The 19,776-nt window shown below is 50.6% G+C and overlaps 2 protein-coding genes across 3 annotated transcripts in view; one reads left to right on the plus strand and one right to left on the minus strand.

Moving 5' to 3' along the window:
• Positions 1-13,364, plus strand: cp (ceruloplasmin). Its single transcript, XM_088915088.1, has 19 exons — positions 1-187; positions 1,540-1,784; positions 2,243-2,455; positions 2,870-3,043; positions 3,533-3,787; positions 4,244-4,409; positions 4,956-5,095; positions 5,925-6,065; positions 6,554-6,768; positions 7,258-7,408; positions 8,157-8,369; positions 8,832-9,042; positions 9,492-9,631; positions 10,075-10,203; positions 10,436-10,542; positions 11,197-11,416; positions 11,866-12,005; positions 12,398-12,560; positions 13,245-13,364. The coding sequence occupies exons 1-19, from the start codon at positions 30-32 to the stop codon at positions 13,313-13,315; spliced, it is 3,252 nt and encodes a 1,083-aa protein (XP_088771214.1). The 5' UTR covers positions 1-29; the 3' UTR covers positions 13,316-13,364.
• The window catches only part of hps3 (HPS3 biogenesis of lysosomal organelles complex 2 subunit 1), a 15,885-nt gene continuing 9,248 nt past the window's right edge, over positions 13,140-19,776 (minus strand). The window contains exons 9-17 of one of the 2 annotated variants that reach the window (XM_088915089.1): positions 19,186-19,373; positions 18,709-18,886; positions 17,836-18,066; positions 16,946-17,134; positions 16,224-16,418; positions 16,016-16,123; positions 15,690-15,896; positions 14,958-15,048; positions 13,140-14,827 (exon numbers count right to left, since the gene is read on the minus strand). In XM_088915089.1, the coding sequence (XP_088771215.1) occupies positions 14,700-14,827; positions 14,958-15,048; positions 15,690-15,896; positions 16,016-16,123; positions 16,224-16,418; positions 16,946-17,134; positions 17,836-18,066; positions 18,709-18,886; positions 19,186-19,373 (1,515 nt within the window). In that variant the 3' untranslated portion in view covers positions 13,140-14,699. The remainder of the gene's footprint in view (positions 14,828-14,957; positions 15,049-15,689; positions 15,897-16,015; positions 16,124-16,223; positions 16,419-16,945; positions 17,135-17,835; positions 18,067-18,708; positions 18,887-19,185; positions 19,374-19,776) is intronic. The other variant, XM_088915090.1, reaches the window with a different exon arrangement.

Genomic DNA, 19,776 nt, shown 5'->3' on the forward strand with positions numbered 1-19,776 from the left:
ACCCCAGGCTTGTTCCTTCACTCAGCAGAATGACCTACTTGGGAAACGTTCTGTCCCTGCTGCTCTGCTTGACCGGCGCGGTGTGTGGAGTTCAGAGGGAGTATTTTATAGGCATCAAGGAAGTACAGTGGGATTATGCACCAAGTAAAATGAATTTGATTCTCAACCAGTCTTTGAATGAGGATGAGTAAGTATGCATGTCGTATTTATAAAAAAAAATCTCTTTAACATGGTTTCCTGGTATCTCTTACAATAAACTTCAGAGGCATTATTAGAAAATTGTTTTAAAGGTCATTACTTACAAAATACTGTATATGGCATACGTGTTTGGTTGTTTCCTTCAGTGTGTACGTATAAAAGTGGGAGAATTTATTTTAATCCGAGAAGTGACAGAAGCCATAGTCACCGTATTCTCATTTTATGACAGATGTCAGAGGTTCTAGTACAATAAAAATCACCAGAGCTCTAAAGTAAAACGGTATGTTGTGCCGTGCCATATTACAATGAGCACCCTTAATCCTTTCTGGTGTTGTGGTCGTGCCTGAGGTCTGTACAGCTCTGCCTTTTACCTCATTCGTAAGGGCAAAACTTCCAGCTACAGGTTTCAGCTCTTCTTTGAGCTTGTGACACACACACTACCTCAGAGCTGCTTCTCCGACATAGCCAGGACAAACTCCCTTTAAACAAGGTATTGTGATGACTCCTCCAGTCTCGGAGCCTGTTATCACGTTGTATAGAAATTGTCGTCGCTGCGTACAGTAGCTTCGATATAGGACGTAATAGTGTAGAAATGAGCCCCGTTGTGAGAGGAAACAATAATTAAGATGCAAACTTCATCGGGCGCCAGCCTGACACCGTTTTAAACCAACCAGCCAGCGAGCGAGGGGTTAATAAAGCATGTTAGCACAACGCACCAGGCTGAAGGAAACGCGACGCGTCGGACAATCGTATTATTGCGCGTCTTTGAGCAACAGCGAAGCGACCTCGGTTGTTTGCGCAGACCTTTCGCCTAGCTCTCTTTCAATCAAAAATTATAAGAGAAAGCAAAAAGTATTTTGGGAAGAATGTTGTTCTACGGCTTGCACAACAGATCTTTCGCCGGTGTTTTGCCTTGTGGTGAGTGTTGTTGAAACCGGAGTGAAAAATACGTTTATTGTGGAAGGAAAAACATTTTCTTAAAAACGGGCTTCTTGTTCGCTATATTTTGCAATGTAGAGTTTGTTTCTTTTGGAATATGAATTAAAAAAAAATTAAAGCGCCACGTGCGATCGTAAATACAAAGCGATTATTGAAGATGTCTGAGAGGAATTAAAAAAGTAAAAAACAGAAAGTTGCAAATAGAATAATAATGATAAAAAACTTGTGTGTATAATACTAAACTGATCTAACGAAAACCCTGCGGGACATAATCCTGCCTGTTTCAGTTAAAGTAAATTAAATTAAGATGCACTACGGCCTCTTTATGTGAGAGAGTGACTCATGTTCATGACTCAGTCAGTCGGTCAATCCGTCGATCAATGTTTCGGTGGTGTGTCTCAGGCACGTCGCCACGTTTCTGCGGCGTGGGGAGGACCGCATCGGCAGCGTGTACAAGAAGGCCGTTTACCTGCAGTACACCAGCGCCACCTACAGGGAGGAGGTGGAGAAGCCGCAGTGGCTGGGCTTCCTGGGGCCCCTCATCGCGGCGGAGGAGGGGGACACCGTGGTCATCCATCTGAAGAACTTCGCCTCGAGGGCCTACACCCTCCACTCCCACGGCATGAAGTACACCAAGGACAACGAAGGTACAGGCCGCAGACCGAGCCCGGGTCCCGCTCTCCCCAGCGTGGCTCTGGAAGGGGCGCAGGGCAGGTGTGGGTTCACATCCCAGCGGAGATGCTGCAGTAGTGCCCTCGCACGAGATGGCATGAGGGCCCACTGCTTCCTCACCGTGAGATGAGAAGTCTGTCTTTTCTGTTTGTCCTCGGTCTTTGAAAACATCTTTTCCATTCCTGCTTACCTGTCTTCTTTCATTTCTCCTGCTCCGAGGGCACCTCGCATGCTTTGATAAAGTCACGGAGCTGTTCCAACAGCTGGCCTTATTGACAGTTTTCTTCCCCACGACATTAGTCAGTTCATAGTTCAGAAACTCCTAGAAAGCCTCCAGGAGCTCAGGCTTAGAGGTCCGGGGTTTTATAAAGCCCAGACTGAAATGAAAGATTGAAACTCCTTCGTTGCTCTTGCTCCTGCGGCTCCTGCTTAGGTGCGTTTTACCCCGACCACACCAGCAACGGAGACAAAAGGGACGACCACATTCAGCCTGGGGCGAACTACACGTACGTGTGGGAGATGACCACGCCCCACGCGCCCGCCAAGGACGACACCAACTGCCTCACCCGAATCTACCACTCACACATCGACGCCCCCAGGGACGTGTCCTCCGGCCTCATCGGACCCCTCATCATCTGCAGAAAAGGTAACAGCGGTGAAACGCGGAATTACAGCTCCGAAAGGTGGAACGTGACGTTCTTAGTGTCTTAGTGAAGTTCTCCTTCAGTGGTCCCCTCTAAGAAAAAGACCTTTTCCTCCAGATTTCTCATACCGTCTTCAATGCAAATGGAAAAAGGTGTTTCATTAAATACCCCTCTTTCTGTCTCTGCCTTTCCGATTTTCCGATTTGTTCCCGAGTTGTAGCTCCTGGGGTGTCCCTGCTCTTCTCTGCACATAACCCTAACCCTTACCCTCCCGCACCCCCTGGCCTTACCACACGCCCCACACAGAGTGGTCTGCGGTCCGCTCGCGTGCGCTGTGGACGTGTGGACGTTCCCAGAGGGTTTTTAAGCAGATCGGTCAGCTGTCACAGTCCCTTTGGCTCTGCTCTTCCCTTCAGGCACGCTGGACGTGTTCGGCGACAGCGCGGCCACATACCTCTACGCGCTGTTGTTCACGGTGTCTGACGAAAACCTCAGCTGGTACCTGGATGACAACATCCAGACGTACTGCTCTGCTCCCGACAAAGTGGACAAAGAAGATGAAGACTTTCAGGAGAGCAACAAGATGCACTGTGGGTACCTGACACACCTTTCCAGCTGCTGACATTGTCCTATTTCAGGGAAACAGTGTCCCAGCAATGGCCTTTCTAACCAGTCTGCAGCGCAGGACACTGGATTAAAAGTGAAGTAAAACTGGGATGCATCTCATAAAACTGTCATCGTTTGGATGATACAACATGTTACTTTGGCTCAATGGCCTTTAGCACATTAAAAACGCATAGAGACTTGGAGTGTCTCTATCATCAGAAGACCAACAAAAGAAAAACACAGTTTGCTATTTACAACACCAACTAGCACTTTATATACCAACCATTCTTAATCATACCCATGTGAGAATGTGCCCTGTAAACCAATAATTCCATTAATTCACAATAATCACCCAGTGTGTTTATTTACAGTGATTCTAGAGTCCTTTAGTGGCCTCTAGTGGCAGGTTGAGGTAACATCTCTCTCTCCCGACCCTGCTTGCCACTGTATTGTTGTCATTTCCTTTCTTCCAGCCATCAACGGCTACGTGTATGGAAACCTGCCAGGCCTGACGATGTGCGTGGGGGACAAAATCCACTGGCACCTGTTCGGGATGGGCAACGAGGTGGACGTCCACTCCGCCTTTTTCCACGGGCAGATCCTGACGGAGAGGAAGCACCACGTCGACACCATCAGCCTCTTCCCGGCGACGTTCGTCAATGCCGAGATGGTGCCCGCGAACCCGGGGAAGTGGCTGCTCAGCTGCCAGGTCAACGATCATGTGGAAGGTAAAGCGGACGGACCCCCAGGCGCGCCTCTGTCCTCTTACACTGCGTCTCCCCAAGCTGGGCCGCTGCTGGGCCAGAAAGGAGTTCCTGCTAGAAGTGGCAACTCAAGCAGTTCGCAACTGCTTTGGTACTATTACTGCATGGTCTGTTCAGTACATCCTTGTTTGGCTCATGGCTTGCCTGGCATTTAAGAGTGTAACATGAGGGCTGAGGTATCAGTAGGCTAGAGCTGACCGGCAGCACACAGCAGGTCAGCGCGCGGGAGAGGAAAACGCCAGTCACCATCCTCACGGCCAGTGAGACCTGGCCAACACGCAGTGTCGCAGCGGCAGTGTGACCGTTGTGAGTCACGTGTGCCCAGAGTCTATTTAACACCAGTTGTTTGATGAATCATTCCGGACTGAAATGAAGGGGTGACGCTTAAAAAAAGCATTTCTTTTTCTTTTTCGATCTCAGGTGGGATGCAAGCGTTTTTTGAAGTCAGGAACTGTTTCCCCAAAGTCCACCCTGGCAAACCCCGAGGAACAGTCCGGCAGTACTACATTGCGGCTGAAGAGGTCATCTGGGATTATGGGCCCAGCCAGATTAACCAGTTCACAGGAAACCCCTTAAAATCCGACAGGTGCGCCGAACAAACCACAACTTCCGTTCTTCAGTTTTAAATCTGAAATTTCCAAAACAGCAACCTAAAAATTGTTTCGCTCTGACATCTGGGCAGTTCAGGCCTCAGAGGAGGCCCGGCGTTTGGGCTGTGGAGCCTTCTTTACATGCCTGAAGGTGCCTTCACACCTGAAGAAGCTCCACAGCCAGAATGTTTTATTTTCCTTTCAGCATTGGAACAAACCAGTACTTGTGTGTTGGCAGCCTCCGCATGCTGCCGCAGCTCCCTGCCTGAACCTCTCAGAGGAGAGGAGACTGCTGGCCGTCAGGATGCAGCATTTTGCTCTGCAGCACTTCATGGTCCCAGACCTGGGCATGTTCGACTTTCAGAGCCACGTGTGTGTTTATCCATGTTTTCATCCACTTACTGTGTGGATAAACGGGTCTGCTAATCGCACAAATCGTGTAACGCGAACGATTTCAGCCCTAGTTTGCTGTACTTCTGCAGGATTGTTTTTTTTGTTTGTTCAGAGTAAAACCAGTGCTGACCAAAGCTCTGTCTCACCAGAGATTCGGAGCCCTTCTTTGAAACTGGGAGCGACAGGATTGGAGGAAAGTACAAGAAGGCAGTCTACGTGGAGTACACAGACCACAGCTTCACAAAGCGCAAGGAGAGGACGCCCGAGGAAGAGCACTTGGGAATTCTGGGTACTGACCCACACGCTTCTTTATTTTAGAGAAAGACCGCATGTCAGGCACCAATGGCACAGATGTTTGACACAGACCGCATGTGCCCAGTACAGTAATGCACATAAATATCATACGTAGACATCTGTTTTTGCTTTATGTTTTTGCAAATAGTTTTGCGGGTTTTGTAATCAAAGAGCTATGGACTCTTAAAACAGGGAAGCTGCGTAATCTTTTGTGATTATAGAGAGGGAGAAAAGCACTTTACTTTGGAAGTGTGACAAGAACAACAAAAGGAGCAAACATATTTTCTTATTCTGTATCTCAGTCGATAACTTAAGAAGATGGATGTTTGCCCGTTATGCCTTCCAGCATGTAGGGGCAGTAACATCCTGTTGCTGTTTCCCTAACATCAGGTTTTTACGGGTCAGGGTTGTTAGCCTTGAATTTAAGAAGAGAATGTTTTCCGTTAGATATTTTATTTACTTAATTGGTCCAATCATTCTTTGTTGTTGAGTCAGGGAGAAGCCTCCTTCTTATTATAGACTTTTTAATTGCAGATAAACTAACCGGCATTCTATTGCTGGTACCACTTCCCTGCTTAAGCAAAAAAGGTGTTTTTAGCAATGCCCTCAGAGGCTGGAACGGGAGGTTGTATATTTGTATGCTTACACGTCTCTCATGCTTGCTGAAATGTCCACTTTCCACAGCAAGGACGCACCTGGAAGCTTGCATCTCTTTCCTTTTTCAGGAGTACTGCCATATTAAAACCATTGAAGTCTTCTGTAATACAGTGTAGGTCACGTGCTGGTAAACCTTCATTAAGAATGAACTCTGGTCCCTTTCGCAGGTCCCGTCATAAGGTCTGAAGTTGGAGACACCATCCGGGTGACTTTCTGGAACAACGCCACCCGTCCTTACAGCATCCAGCCACACGGGGTGCTGTACACTAAAGACAACGAGGGGACTTTGTACAACTCCATTCCTGGAGGTAAACAAGCAGGAAGAGCATTGATCTGTGAATACTCTGAAGGCTTGAGTAAACACTGAGCCTCTGTTAGCTGACTAACACCACCTAACAGTTGTTCAGACACCAGCTGTAAGAAATAAGCAATGCTTAATGTAGCATCAATGCTTTGTTGTAGCATAAATAAGGAAACTTACATTCATTTTCTATTTCAGCATGCAGCCTGTGTTTTGCTCACACTTGACCGAGAATGAAATTTATTGTGCCCCTTGTAGTGCACTGGGGCATGTTTTAAGCAGAAGGGTGCAAACCTACGCAGACAGCACTTGGGTATGCTGTCTGCCTGGAGTGTGACCTGCAGCCTGTAAATAATGACATATTTTAAAAATATATAAAGGTATCCACTAGAAACTGTGGAAATCTGATAGTTCTGCCGTGTGAATGCCTTGGGCCAGTCGCAAATGTGTTTGTGCAGCGTTGAAGGTGTTGTGAGGAATGAGTCTCACTCCCAGGTCACGTGACGCCTTCCTTCGCTGCCCACGTGCTTCCCGGCTCCAACGTGACCTACGAGTGGACGGTTCCTCTGGACAGCGGGCCGGCCGCCGATGACCCCGACTGCATCAACTGGCTCTACTTCTCTGCAGTGGACACCGTGAAAGACCCCAGCTCCGGGCTGGTGGGACCGCTCCTGGTCTGCAAGCGCAACACCCTGAAGTCAGGCAAACAGGTAGAGACCCAGACCCCCCCAGGTCCGCACAGGCCCAGAGCTCAGACCTGGTCCCGCCAGCAGGAAGGTTTAAGCACCCAGCGCATAGCTCAGCTTCCTCTTGTCCACGTGCAGTAAGCGCGCGCGTGCTTTCAGAGCTCTCAAGTGTGATCAGGACCTTCGCTGCTTTGAAATCTCAGTATTTAAGGGAAATAACATCAGATTTTACTGATCTGTGTTTTTACTCTGATATGTTTAATTACAACTCGCATGTGCGTATGTGCTGTTTTTTTAGGGAGAAATTTACAAGTTCTGTTTGCTGTTGATGAATCGAACGCAGCTGTCAGAAACTAACCCCACCTTTCCCTCACACTCAACGCGGTGGTTTTCAGGAAAGTAACCCCTGCAAGTTGGCGAAAGGAGCTTAACACTCAACTAACATACTGTAGCCGACCCCCTGTGCAGCCACAACGATATCTGTATATTTACAGCTTCTCTTGAATCTTTCAGAAAAACATCGACAAAGAATTCCATCTCCTCGCCACCGTGTTTGACGAGAACCTGAGCTGGTATTTGGATGAGAACATTAAGATGTTTGCCGGAGCTCCTGACACAGTGCAGAAGGAGGACGCGGACTTTGATGAGTCCAACAAGATGCACTGTGAGTTTGGATCAGACTGACCAGACAGCCGAGTCCTCACGCACTGAGGTGTAGCCGTGTCCAGAAAACACCTGTATGCATTCACCGCAATGCACATATCCAGGCATACCCAGGAAGAGAAGTTTTTTAAAACAAGCATTAAGTTGCCCGATTCCTGTCGAGTAATCACAGCCAGGTTCGCATTAAGACAGTTGTACTAAAAGTATATAATGCATTGGTGCAACTGCATGTATAAGATTTTAAAAAGATTGCAACTCAAACATTTTTACATGGAACAGAAAGAAAACAGTTTTGAAGGATACGTTGTTTGGTATTGACACATGAGAGAAATTTAATCTTCTTAGTCTGGAGCAAATACGTCTTGAGAGGGAGATTTGAAGCACAGTTAGAAAAGGGAGAGACAATGCCAGCTCACATGGTCAGTTCAGATACTACAGACCAGAGACACAGGGGAGAGGAGAAAATGAAGTTCAGTCATTTGCACAGTTTTGTCACACAGAAGGTTATAGTGAGGTGGAATGACCTGCAGAGACATGCAGACATACAGAGACCCGTGGCTGTTGGGTTACTAGGAGGTTTCAAGGTGAGTCTTCACAGGTTCAGTAATCTCTACACATCCAGAAGAACAGGACTGGCCACAGAAGACTGTTGTTTAACCTTTCTTGTTGAAAGTATCGTTTAATTACACAAAGTGTAGTATGGATGACTCCCAATGTCTCTGATAAACTTTTTGCTTTCTTTAATTCAGCAATCAATGGATATATGTATGGCAACCTGAAAGGACTGAAAATGTGTTTAGGAGACAAGGTGTCCTGGCACCTCTATGGCCTGGGGTCAGAGGTCGACATGCACGGTATATTTTTCAACGGCAACACCTTCATTACCAAGGGGACCAGGAGAGACGTAGTTAATCTCTTTCCACACATTTCTCAGACTCTCATCATGCAGCCTGATGCCATAGGTAATGTTTCTCCCTTTCCGTTCTGAACCTGGATTCGCTGTGTTTTCAACATTGTGCACATTCTCGGACTTCACTTTGTACAGCTCACGCACAGCAGCCGCTGTCAGAGAGAGCAGAGGTTGTGCACACCGTCGAGGAGCTAAATGAAACTACAGAAGCTCTGATCACATTCACCCACAGCAGAGGAAAAATTCCACACTTGCATATTATTTTATTTAAACAGGAAAACATTGCATTGAAATAGGATTAGTCTGTTTGTTGAAGGCTTGAATTACAACATTACAGCCAGGTAATATTCTGTTAGGACAGCGTGCAAACGCCAGGTCTAGGCTGTTTTGCAGTATGTTTTGAGTTGAATTACTGTATGTTCCTTTAATACATGACCAAACAAATGCAAAGCTGTCGTGGGCGTGCAGTACGAGTCCGTGTCTCGGCTGAGCGTCCGTTGTGCGCTGTGCGCAGGAGAGTTCGGCGTGGTCTGCAGGACCACGGACCACTACAGAGGCGGGATGAAGGAGAAATACACAGTGGAGAAATGCAGCTGGTGGAACAGCGGCAAAGACCTCACGTTCTTCTACGACAAAACGTACTACATCGCGGCCGTGGAGACGGAATGGGACTATTCTCCGAACCGCACGTGGGAGGAGGAAAGGCACACGTTTCACGACGAGAGGTACCGTTTGGGCCGGGCCCCCCCCCATCCCGGGCTGCGAGCGAGCTCGGAAGTCCTTGGTTCGGTGTGCAACAGCACCTCCCTGTGGCTTCGAGCTTGCAGTGCAGCTGGTGAAAGCTGAGCCCCACTGTCCCTGCAGTGCTGTAGCTCAGTGAGGCCCTGACCCTAGTGTCTCCTGCGCTCCCAGTGACAATCCCTGCGGGGCTTCCTCAGCTGAAGAGCGATAACGAACGTAGGAAGAAAGACTTGCAGTCGAGCCTCCGTAATTCTAGGAAAGCTCTAGAGGTCAAGAAATGACTCCAGTATCAATTAAATGGTATAGAACATGGAATATGAATCTTCCATTTTATTAAAACAAAAAATCCCTACTGCACAAGTTATCTCTAAGAGAAAATTGCTCTCAGACGAGCATTGTTTCAGTCTACAATTTGCTGTTTTGTTGTCCTCAGCCCTGGAAATACCTTCATTAACAAGGAGGACAAGTTCATAGGCTCCAAGTACAAGAAGGTGTTGTACAGGGAATTCACTGACCGCACCTTCACCACACCCAAGAGGAGGGGGGAGGACGAGACGCACCTCGAGATCCTAGGTATGTGTTGCAAAGGTTGCTTTTATGTCGGTGTGTGAAATGTGAAATGATGTGAAATGTTAACGCATGGAGTGTGTTAATGTAGTTGAGATCTTCAGTACAGGCAAGAAGGTCTGCAATGACTAATGATGAAGAATATAGTTCAGCATCAATTTCTTATGGGTCCGTGGTGGACAACACAGTAACTTAGCAGCTTTGAAGCTTAACTCCTAGGCTGAAAACCACAAGAAATAATCGAGCGTTCAGCCGGGCTGTATGAGAATGCTGATGTGCGTCTGAAAGTGTCTCGAGTGTTGTGCATACAGAGATCGTAACGTCGCTCAGAGCGCGGGCAGGAGGTGGAGACCCAGTGCAGCTGCTCTGGGCTTGTACCTTGTGCTCACTGGGTCTCATAGCATCAACACTGAAGCAACAAAGAAAAAAATGTTTTTGTTTTTCCCAAGGTCCTATCATCCACGCTGAGGTCGGCAACAAGATAAAAATTGTGTTCAAAAACATGGCGGGGAGGAATTTTTCCATCCACGCGCACGGGGTGAAGACCGAGAGTCCCAGGATTAAAGAAACTGCACCGGGTAAGGCAGCGTGTTTAGACCAGACATCGTGCTCTGCGCGGTCTGGATCTGACAAGAGCAGGCCCAGGGCCAGCTCCTGGTTGGGAGACTGCCGGGCTCGTCCACTGCAGTTTGGACAGGGGTCTGCGAGGAGAAAGCCGCCCTGAGCCTCGCACAGCCCTGTCCTGCGCGTAGGTGTTTCACTGGGTTACAGGGTTTCCTGTAAAGCTAAAGCGGACCTGTCTCGTCTCAGGCGAGATCCAGGAGTACACCTGGATCATCCCGAAGAAAGGCGGGCCCGCGCCAGGAGAGGCAGAGTGCAGCATCGCAGCCTACTTCTCCACAGCGGACCTCATCAAGGTAACCCAAGCAGCAGCACGGTGACAGCACCGCGGGAATCGCTGCCTTACAGACAACCATGCCCTGAACTAGGATGTACTTTACAAAACCACTTCTCCTAGCCAGCTGTTATACCACCTTGCAGCTCACAGCTGCCAGCCCACTGGAGCTCAGCAGTGTGAGCCTGGACAGTACATGGATGGGAGACTCCTGGGAAAAACTAAGGCTGCTGCTGGAAGAGGTGTTAGTGGGGCCAGTAGGGGGCGCTCTCCCTGCAGTATGTGTGGGTCTTAATGCCTCAGTATAGTGACAGGGACATTATAAATAAATCGTAAAAAGGCACTGATCCTGAGGTCTCGACTCCCTGGGGCCATTAACAATCCCAGGCTGTTTCTCTGTAAGTGGTCTTACCCCGGCGTCCTGGCCAAATTTCCCCCTGGCCTTTACCAGTCATGGCCTCCTAATAATCCCCATCTCTGAACTGGCTTCACCACTCTGCTCTCCTCCCCACTTATAGCTGGTGTGTGGGGAGCATACTGGCTCATCCAATGATCACCCAGGTGGGGTTGTGCACTGGTGGTGGTGGATGGGAGTCCCCATTACTGGTAAAGCGCTCTGCGTGGGGTGTCCAGAAAAGCACTGTCTGTTGACCGCTGGGTGGTCACTCCCTTTCAGGACATGTACAGCGGCCTGATCGGCCCCATCGTCGTGTGCCGGAAGGACTTCCTGAGGAAGATCGGGCTGAAGAAGCAGATCGAGGAGTTCGTCCTGCTCTTCCTGGTGTTCGACGAGAACGAGTCGTGGTACCTGGATGAGAACATCAAGACCTACGTGAAGGAGCCAGCGAAGGCGCGCAAAGATGACGAGGAGTTCATCGAAAGCAACAAGATGCACGGTACATTGGCGCAGCAGCTCCCTGTGCCTGATCGATCTAGAAATAGGATCATTTCCCATTGCTTTCAGGTCCTTAACTGAAGAGAGCTCGCCTTCCCGCTCTCACCTTTCTTAATTTAAAATCTCTTGGCTTTGGGTAGAACAGGTCCGAATCAAGCAGCTTGTTATTTTAATGAAACTGTTAATGAACTGAGCAGGTGTGTGTCAAAGAGCAAGACCAGGGCTCTAATTAACATGCACACTACTGCTCAGTCTGGAGAGCACCTCCCTCAGTGAGTAGAGTCCAATCCTGATCTGTTAGGATTTGTTGCAGCTGAGTTCTCAATCACAGGCTGATCGATTTCAGTTTTCTAGTTGGGACAATTGATTAAATCAGCTTTCAGCTCTCGAAGGGTCCAGTGGGATTCGTAATTTTGAGAGTTTTTTCCGACGCGTCCCTGTATCTTGCAGCAATGAATGGGAGGATATATGGAAACCTGGAGGGCCTGACGATGCACGCAGGAGACCATGTGTACTGGTACCTGATGGGAATGGGCAACGAAGTGGACATGCACACGGTTCACTTCCACGGGCACAGCTTTGACTACAAGGTAACTGCGCTGCCGCAGGCTGGCCTGGCAGAGCACTGGTACCATCACAACACCAGCCCCAGTCCAGCACAGATCCCACAATAACACTGGCCCCAGTCCAGCACAGATCCCATCACAACACCGGCCCCAGTACTGGTCCTATCACAACATCACAGCCCCTTTCTTCCAGTCACATTTTACAGTCTTGAAAAGAAGTACTGTATTATCTTCCAATTAATCAAATAATCAGAAGAATGAACTAAACTCCTACTCTGCACAGAAAGCCCCGTGGCCATGACTGAGTCTCACTGTGGGACTCTTAACCACTAAAATCTGCCTTCTGACTTGTGCCAGTCGTCCGTCTCGTCTGGGAAACATGGTGTTTGACTCTCCCTCTGTCCCTCTGGGTCTAGCTGAGCGGCACCCACCGCACGGACGTCTTCGACCTGTTTCCCGCCACCTTCCAGACGGTGGAGATGAGGCCCGAGTACCTGGGCACCTGGCTGATCCACTGTCACGTGACCGATCACATCCACGCGGGCATGGAGGCCACCTACACCGTGCTGGAGAAGGAGGGTGAGAGAGGAAGCAGGCATGGGGGGGGACTCTCACCTCGGGCTTTAGCACGTTCGGGAGTGTGGGTGTAGTAGAGACGTTCATCAGGCTCTTCAGTGGTTTCACATGTCGTATTCATGCATTAGTGCTAAAATCACATTTATTACCTCCCCACTGGCTCAACGGGTAAAGGTGGGCGCAGGTTGAACTGCCGGACCGTGGGTTCAAGCCTGGGTAATGTCAATAGCCGACTATAACTGAGACTCCCCAAGTGGTGCCACATAGTTGGCTGAGCACAATCTGTGATACAGCGATGCAACGACCCCTGTGGACTCCAGGGCACTTGCAGGCTTGTGGTGCAGTCAGTGAGGGATGCGGCTCTCCTCCAGTCGGCGCTGACCCTGCACGGTGGGAGACTCGGGTGCAGTAGGGTTCCGCTGTGTTTCCTAAGCTCCCCGTGTGCGGTTGTGGGGTTGTAGCTGCAAGCCAAGATCAGAAAAACAACTGGCTGCTCCAATCAGCGTGGGGTGGCCATGGAAAAAAACAAAACTGGCGATTCTGAAATGTAAAAAAAAATCATACGCAGTATACATCATCACATCGCATTATCAATCTGTGTTTAATGGCCAGTTGTGCTTTTTTATGCTGTAATTATTGTACGTGCCAGCTTCACAGAGGATTAATAACACTCTTTTTGATTTGCAGAGTCCCGCGGTCCCCTGCAAGGCATGAAGGACTTGCTAAAGAAACACTTAGGATTCAAATCCCCACTGTAAATCCCCAATGTTGCTGTGGTCATTGTATTAAAATTTATTACTTTTAACATTTCTGGACTACTGAAGTGCACTTTCCTGTTACGATGAGCAGTATCTTATTCCTACCCAGAAAGGCCTCCGTTATGAAAGTACTCCGTAACGCCGCTGCAGAAGCTGATCGGCACTCGTGTTTAAAGTGGGCACTCTTCCTGGTGAGCAGCAGGCATGGGCACAGGCTGGCAGAGGACAGGGTGGCTCAGGAGGAACCAGGTGCTGGAAAGTGCTGCACCAGCACTAAGCCGGGTCTCTGTTCCTGCCCCGGAGGCTCTGCAGCTGCAGCTTCTGTGCTGGCCACTCAGGTCTTAAACCAGCGGTCTCGCTCAAGCGCTGGAAGGCCAGCTGTCCCCGTCCGGGTCTTTGTTCCAACACGAGCAGTCGATTAAACAATTAACCTCATTACTGTTTTTTTCTTACTTAAGATATAAATAGTATTTTTTACTGGTGATTACTCAAATCTTTCACTTACCTAACAAACAAACAAACAAACAAACTGCATCCAGGTTAGAAGTGTTACAGTTATGCTGCTAATTGCTGCTAACAATTAAAGCTCAGATGGAATAAAAACCAAACTACAGCAGACCCTCCAGGAATTAAGTGAAAGACTTCTGTTTTAAAAACAGATACGATTTCTCTTCACATTAAGGTCTTTGTACAAAGTCTATCACATGTTACTGTAAATCTCATGATCTAGTAAATGACTGTACTCAGAATGCACACATCATGTATTCTCAACAGTTGTGTTGACCTGCTCTTGGACTGCACTGCCTGGATAAAGACTCACGGATTTCCTACCTTAACACACCCATCAGGTTTAAAAAAACCCCCCATAGCTGCTCTCAGATATATTTGTTAATGATTCCTTCTATGAGTTAAGTGCTCCTGGGGAAATCAACATTCATCCGTTATGGGTAACTCCTGCCTCTTTAGACAAGAAGCTGGCTGGATTACCTTGTTCAAATAACCTTGTCTAGATTCCACAAGCCATCTGCCACTTCCCTGCACTGCCCTCTGGTGGCTAAAATACAAACTGTTCAGCCCACTCCAGGTATGTCGAGTTACAGAACAGGCCTGTATGGACCCACTGAAGGAAAGGTGCAGGACACTGTGCTTTCAAGCCCTGAAGAAGAAGCTGGAACGTCACTCAGCAAGGAGGAGAAAAAAAAAACCTGCAGCTTGTAACAGCGTGGAGTTCAAAACCAGCCACATTTCACAGTCATAATCCGAGGCCTGTTTTCAGTGGGTCTGCGGAGAGTTCACCACGTCAACACTGAAGGTAAAGCCAAGTGAGGATTCAAAAGATGGCGTGCCGTCTGCCCACTCCTCCAGCCCAGGGACTGTGCCAGCCTCACGCCGCCGAGCCCCTCTGGCAGCACTCAAGCAGGTAGGGCAGGAAGAACTCCGCTGAGCCGTCGCTGGGCAGCACCTGGAGGAAATCCAGTGGGCCCAGCTCCCTGGACACCACCTGCAGCGTCTCTGTTCAAGACAAGGAGGAGCTGAAATGAGATTCCCCTGTTGCGGAGGGACACGTGTTCAGCGCTGTGCAGTGTACCGCGGGCAGGTGTAAATGTCACGCCTGTTCGTGCAGAAACGGAGCCAGCCTGACCTCTCAGCGCAGACAGCAACACCGCGCCTGCAGCCCCACAGGACCTGTTTCTTCGGCACAGCTCGGGCAGGAGCTTCTGCCACCAGAGCACCTACAAGAGGAGAGCACGATTCAGGACTGTCCAGCACGGACCCTGCAGTGAACTCTGTTAGCCTTCACCCATCATTGAGCAGAGCTCTAGCAAGCATGTGAATTCCTCCTACTGTACGTAACTCACTTAACTGAAGGATTCAATTAAGTTGATTTGGTGGCTGGGTGCATCAAATATAACGCAGAACGAAACTTTCTTTTCTTTTTTCTCCCTGTGCAAAGACCACCACCTCCACAGTGCTATAAATGAATTATACAGATCCTCTTCCCAGCACCCAGCCTCCAGGGAATACAGAGAGTATCTTTGCCTCATTTCCAAGATAACACTCCAGCAAGCATGTGAATTTCCCCCCACTTAATTGACTTAACTGAAGAATGCAATTAAGCCATTAATGTGCATCAAACAGAACTGAGAACACAACTTTCTTTTTTTTCCCCTGTGTGAAAGGATTACTGCCTCCAGACTGCTGTAAATGAATTATACAGACCCTCTTCCTTGCACTCGGCCTACACGGGATACAGGGCAAATCTTTTCCTTATTTCCAGATAACACTCCAGTTGTTTGCGGCCAGCCTCAGTAAGGTACTAGAACTCTGGGCGAGAACGTTCCTGCTGGCCCTGCGCGCTGTGATCAGTACGAACCGTTTTCTCGCTCTGCAGTTCCTGGTGGGCGTAGGCCACGATGGCTTCTGGGCAGCTGTCCAGGAGCTTGTCGATGCAGCTCTCGTGCTGGCCCAGCTTGGTGGCGCAGAGCAGGTGCACGCTGAGCCCGGCGCCCTCGCCGTCGGAGAGCTGCTCCAGCAGGGCCAACACAGAGGAGCCGCCCAGGGAGGGACCGCACAGCAGAGACTGCAGGGGGCGCGGGAGGGAGACGAGAGGGGAAAGGCTTCAGAGAGGAGCTCAAAGCACAAGATAGAGACCACGCCGGGCACAAACAGGCCGCAGCGACACCAGTCTTTAAGACTCGCCTGTAACTTCTGCAGGTCTTCCTGGTAGTCGTGGGCGATGTCGAACCGGGCCGGTGCGACGATGCTCACCCATGGGAAAAGCAAGCCGTAGTGGGAACAGGAATTGATCTGCAGGAATGAAAAGGGGAGGGGAGGAGGGGTATAAAACGGGGCTTCATTTTTTCGTGACACACGCAACGCAACGGCGCGCGGCCCTGCAGCTGCTCACCAGATCCTCGGCGGTCTTCAGGGGCTTGGCGCTGCACCTCTCCCTCCTGGCGACGCGGTCGATGTACACCGAGGCCAGCCTGAACAGGAGGTCCTGAATCACTGCTTCCTGGGCTGACGCCACCACGAGGGCTTCCCAGAAGTCCACCAGGAGCTGCGGCCCGCTCTCCTCGTCCCTGCTCTCCTTGCACAGCTCCTTAACGGCCACCAGGGGAGACGGACCCAGCGGTCAGCCACCTGAAACTGTCCTCCCCTGAGCCTTACTGCTCCAGTCCTCGACGATCCGACATCCAACCTCACATTTGACCATTTCTCAAGTTCAATAGATACAGCAATTACCCCTTCACATCTACTGTAGGCCATCCTCGCACCAGCACACCATACACTCAAGAAGTTTGCAATCTCCCACACGTGTGTAGCATGCCCCAACAGGCACTGAAAGCACATGAAGACTGAAAGCGAAGGAAACGGCAGAAACATTCACTGCCCTGTTAACCAGGGCTGGGAACCCTTCAGCCTCACGGCTCCAGGGCACCGGGTGAGAGTCCAGTTTAAGGTGACTATCTGTGTGGAGTCTGCGTGTTCTCCCTGTGCTCAGGTGGGCCTCCATACACATGAACAGCAGTGCAGGGGCCTGCTGGCGCAACGCTGCCATCACCACCCCGTACCGGAATGGCACTAGCCCTGCCAGGCACCGCCGGGAAGCAGGACGGGGGAACGCACCTGGAAGAACGCGTCGGCCTCCTCCAGCTTCACCTTGCCGTTCTCGTACAGGGCCACCGCGGCCGCCACCAGCAGCCCCTCCTGCGTGTCCCTCAGCCAGAGCGCCAGCTCGGTCGGCGCCACGGCCCCCCCGGTGCGCCGCAGCAGCAGCAGCCTCGGCTCCTCCAGGAATCCGTACACCTGCAGCATCTAGCGGGAGACGAGCCATACTCCAGTGCGGGGCTTCGCTGGGCCCGGGCCACAGACCGGCTGCCCTTCACTCCAGCTGAGCTTCATTACCGCACTGAAGCCTCCTGCGCCTAACGAGGTGCTGCATGGTTTTCAGCTCTTAAACATGCTGGGGGGAAGTGTCAACGAACTACTGCATTTGAAAAGGAACAGAAAATTCCAAGATTTTGAGCAGAAACTAATCAAAATTAGTTTGACTCTTAAGCCAGTTAAGGGTTCAGTAGTGTAACCAAGAGCTTGGATGAACCCAGCACAGAACCCAGCAGGTGTGGGGTCCTCCAGCACCAGGGCTGGGAACCCTCTTGCTTCACGAGTCTGGGGCCCTGGGTTACAGCTCAGCTCCGCTCAGGGTGACTGTCTGTGTGGAGTCTGCATGTTCTCCCCGTGTTCAGATAGGCCTTCACCAGGTACTCCCCCACCTCCCAGGGCCATGCAGCGTAGATCTTACTAGCTGTTCTAGACCTGCCCTTTCTCAGCTGGTGTTTAAACTTGGCGGCTCGCTCCCAGTACACCCGTACACTGGCTACAGGGCGACAGACGAAGCGAACCCAATGGAGGACGACCCTTGGACAGGCTGGGTACCATGCTGTGTGCATTCTGACGAGACCCCTCCCCCTGTCCCGGCCCGCCCGCCCCTGCCCCGCCCCCGCCCCGCCCCCTACCTCTGCATGGCGGTCCATGTGCTGCTTGTACTGCTGCAGGCTGCCCATCCGCAGCGCCACGGCTGCCTTGGAGAGGGACACGGCCACGGAGGGCACCGCCGCCTCCAGCCGGTCCAGCAGGGCGAAGGCGGCGGCGGCGCTGGCGTTCTTCATGGCCGGGCTGCACACCGCGTGGGGCAGCTGGGAGGGCTCGGCTGAGCCGAGGACCTCCAGCACCTTGTCGGCGGTCTCCTGCCGGGAAGCAGAGGCTTGGATTGGGAAGCAGCCCTTCTGTCAGGGACAAGCACAGGCTGGCGCGCCAGTGAGAAAAGGGGGCGTTGCTGCTTAAGCAGAGTACAGAAGAACAACAATAAATAATAACTTCTTGTACTTAAATAGCTCTTTTCTTGACACTCCACTCAAAGAGCTTTAGAGGGAAAGACCTAGTAATCCAGGTAATCACCTGGATGATGCGACGGCAGCCACAGTGCGCCAGTCCGCTTCCCACACACCAGCTCTCAGTGGGGAGGAGAGCAGAGTGATGAAGCCAGTTCAGAGAGGAGGATTATTAGGAGGCCAATTTTGACCAGGACACCAGGGTAACACCCCTACTCTTGTCAAAAAACTCCCTGGGATTGTTAATGACCACAGAGAGTCAGGACCTCGGTTTTACATCTCATTTTCAGACCTTCTGTTACACTGACACAGCTGAATTGTGCTTTTCAGACAGGTGATGCTTAGAAAGCACCTGAGCTACGTTTCACAGTGCGACAGAAGTTTTGAAATTTGCTCAGGGAAAATCAGAGATGCACGAGGACGGTTCTGTGAAACTGCTGGTTTCCCCTGTATGCCTGACTTAGTGTAGCACTACACACCGTCGCGATTCTCGCTTACTGTGCTCAACTCCTCCGTCATCTCCTCGTCGAGCGCATGCTTCAGAAAGAACAGGAAGCCTTTTCCAAAGCTTTCGCTGCTGCGTGGAAACTCCAGGTTTCTGTTGATGATCTCGGTCATGGACAGGCCAGACATCTTGTAGTAGGGCAGGGTGAGATGATAGTCCCTCTTGTGAAACCTCGAAGACAAGAGACACTGTTAACTCGGTTTGCTCGTGTGGCACCCAGAACGGGGAACCCAAATATCCATGTGTGGTACTATCCACCCCCTCTCCATCATCTACACACCTTCACACGGACAGGCCTGAAAATGCAGAAGAGCTAGAAGGATCCCCACCTGCTGTAACCATCTCCCAGCAGCACAGAGCTCTGCTGGCGCCCCACCTGCTGTAACTGTCTCTTAGCAACACAGAGCTCTGCTGGTGCCCCACCTGCTGTAAGAGTCTGCCAGCAGCACACAGCTCTGCTGGTGCCCCACCTGCTGTAACAGTCTCCTAGCAGGGCGCAGCTCTCCTGGAAAGCAGCCTGCAGCTCCTCTTTGTCCACAGGCCCAGACGCAGTGGGGTCCAGCAGTGCCGCCCGGAGCAACAGGTGGGCCTCGCTCAGCAGGTGCAGAGAGCTCTGGGAATGCAGGTTGGCCGACTCGTGCTTCTTACTGTACTCCACCTGGACAAGAGCACACCAGGTCACTGCTCGGCTGCCACGCTCCCAGGCCAGAGCACACCAGATTCTCACTGTAGGGCATCCCATAATTCACTTCTTTCACCTTTACCTTTCCTGGAGGTCCTACTGACACTTATGCCCAGGGAGATGCGGTGAGGCAGGGCTGTGGCAGTATTCAGGGCCTACTCCAGTTAAGTTAGACTGGACCTTTAACTTGACCAGAGCTTATACAGTCTTTCTAGATTTGGCTCAGAATGTGTGATCAAACTCTCCTGCGACTACAAGAAGTGTAGCCAGATTCCTAACCCCCGTTCCCATCCCTGCATCTTGCCAAATTTCTAGGCTTTTCACATCCGTGTTGTTCATCCTGGGAGATTGATAATAAAGCCTGGCTTTGCAGTGAGAT

The sequence above is a fragment of the Atractosteus spatula genome, chromosome 4, assembly GCF_055471065.1.
Source record: "Atractosteus spatula isolate fAtrSpa1 chromosome 4, fAtrSpa1.hap1, whole genome shotgun sequence".
Classification (NCBI taxonomy): Eukaryota; Metazoa; Chordata; class Actinopteri; order Semionotiformes; family Lepisosteidae; genus Atractosteus; species Atractosteus spatula.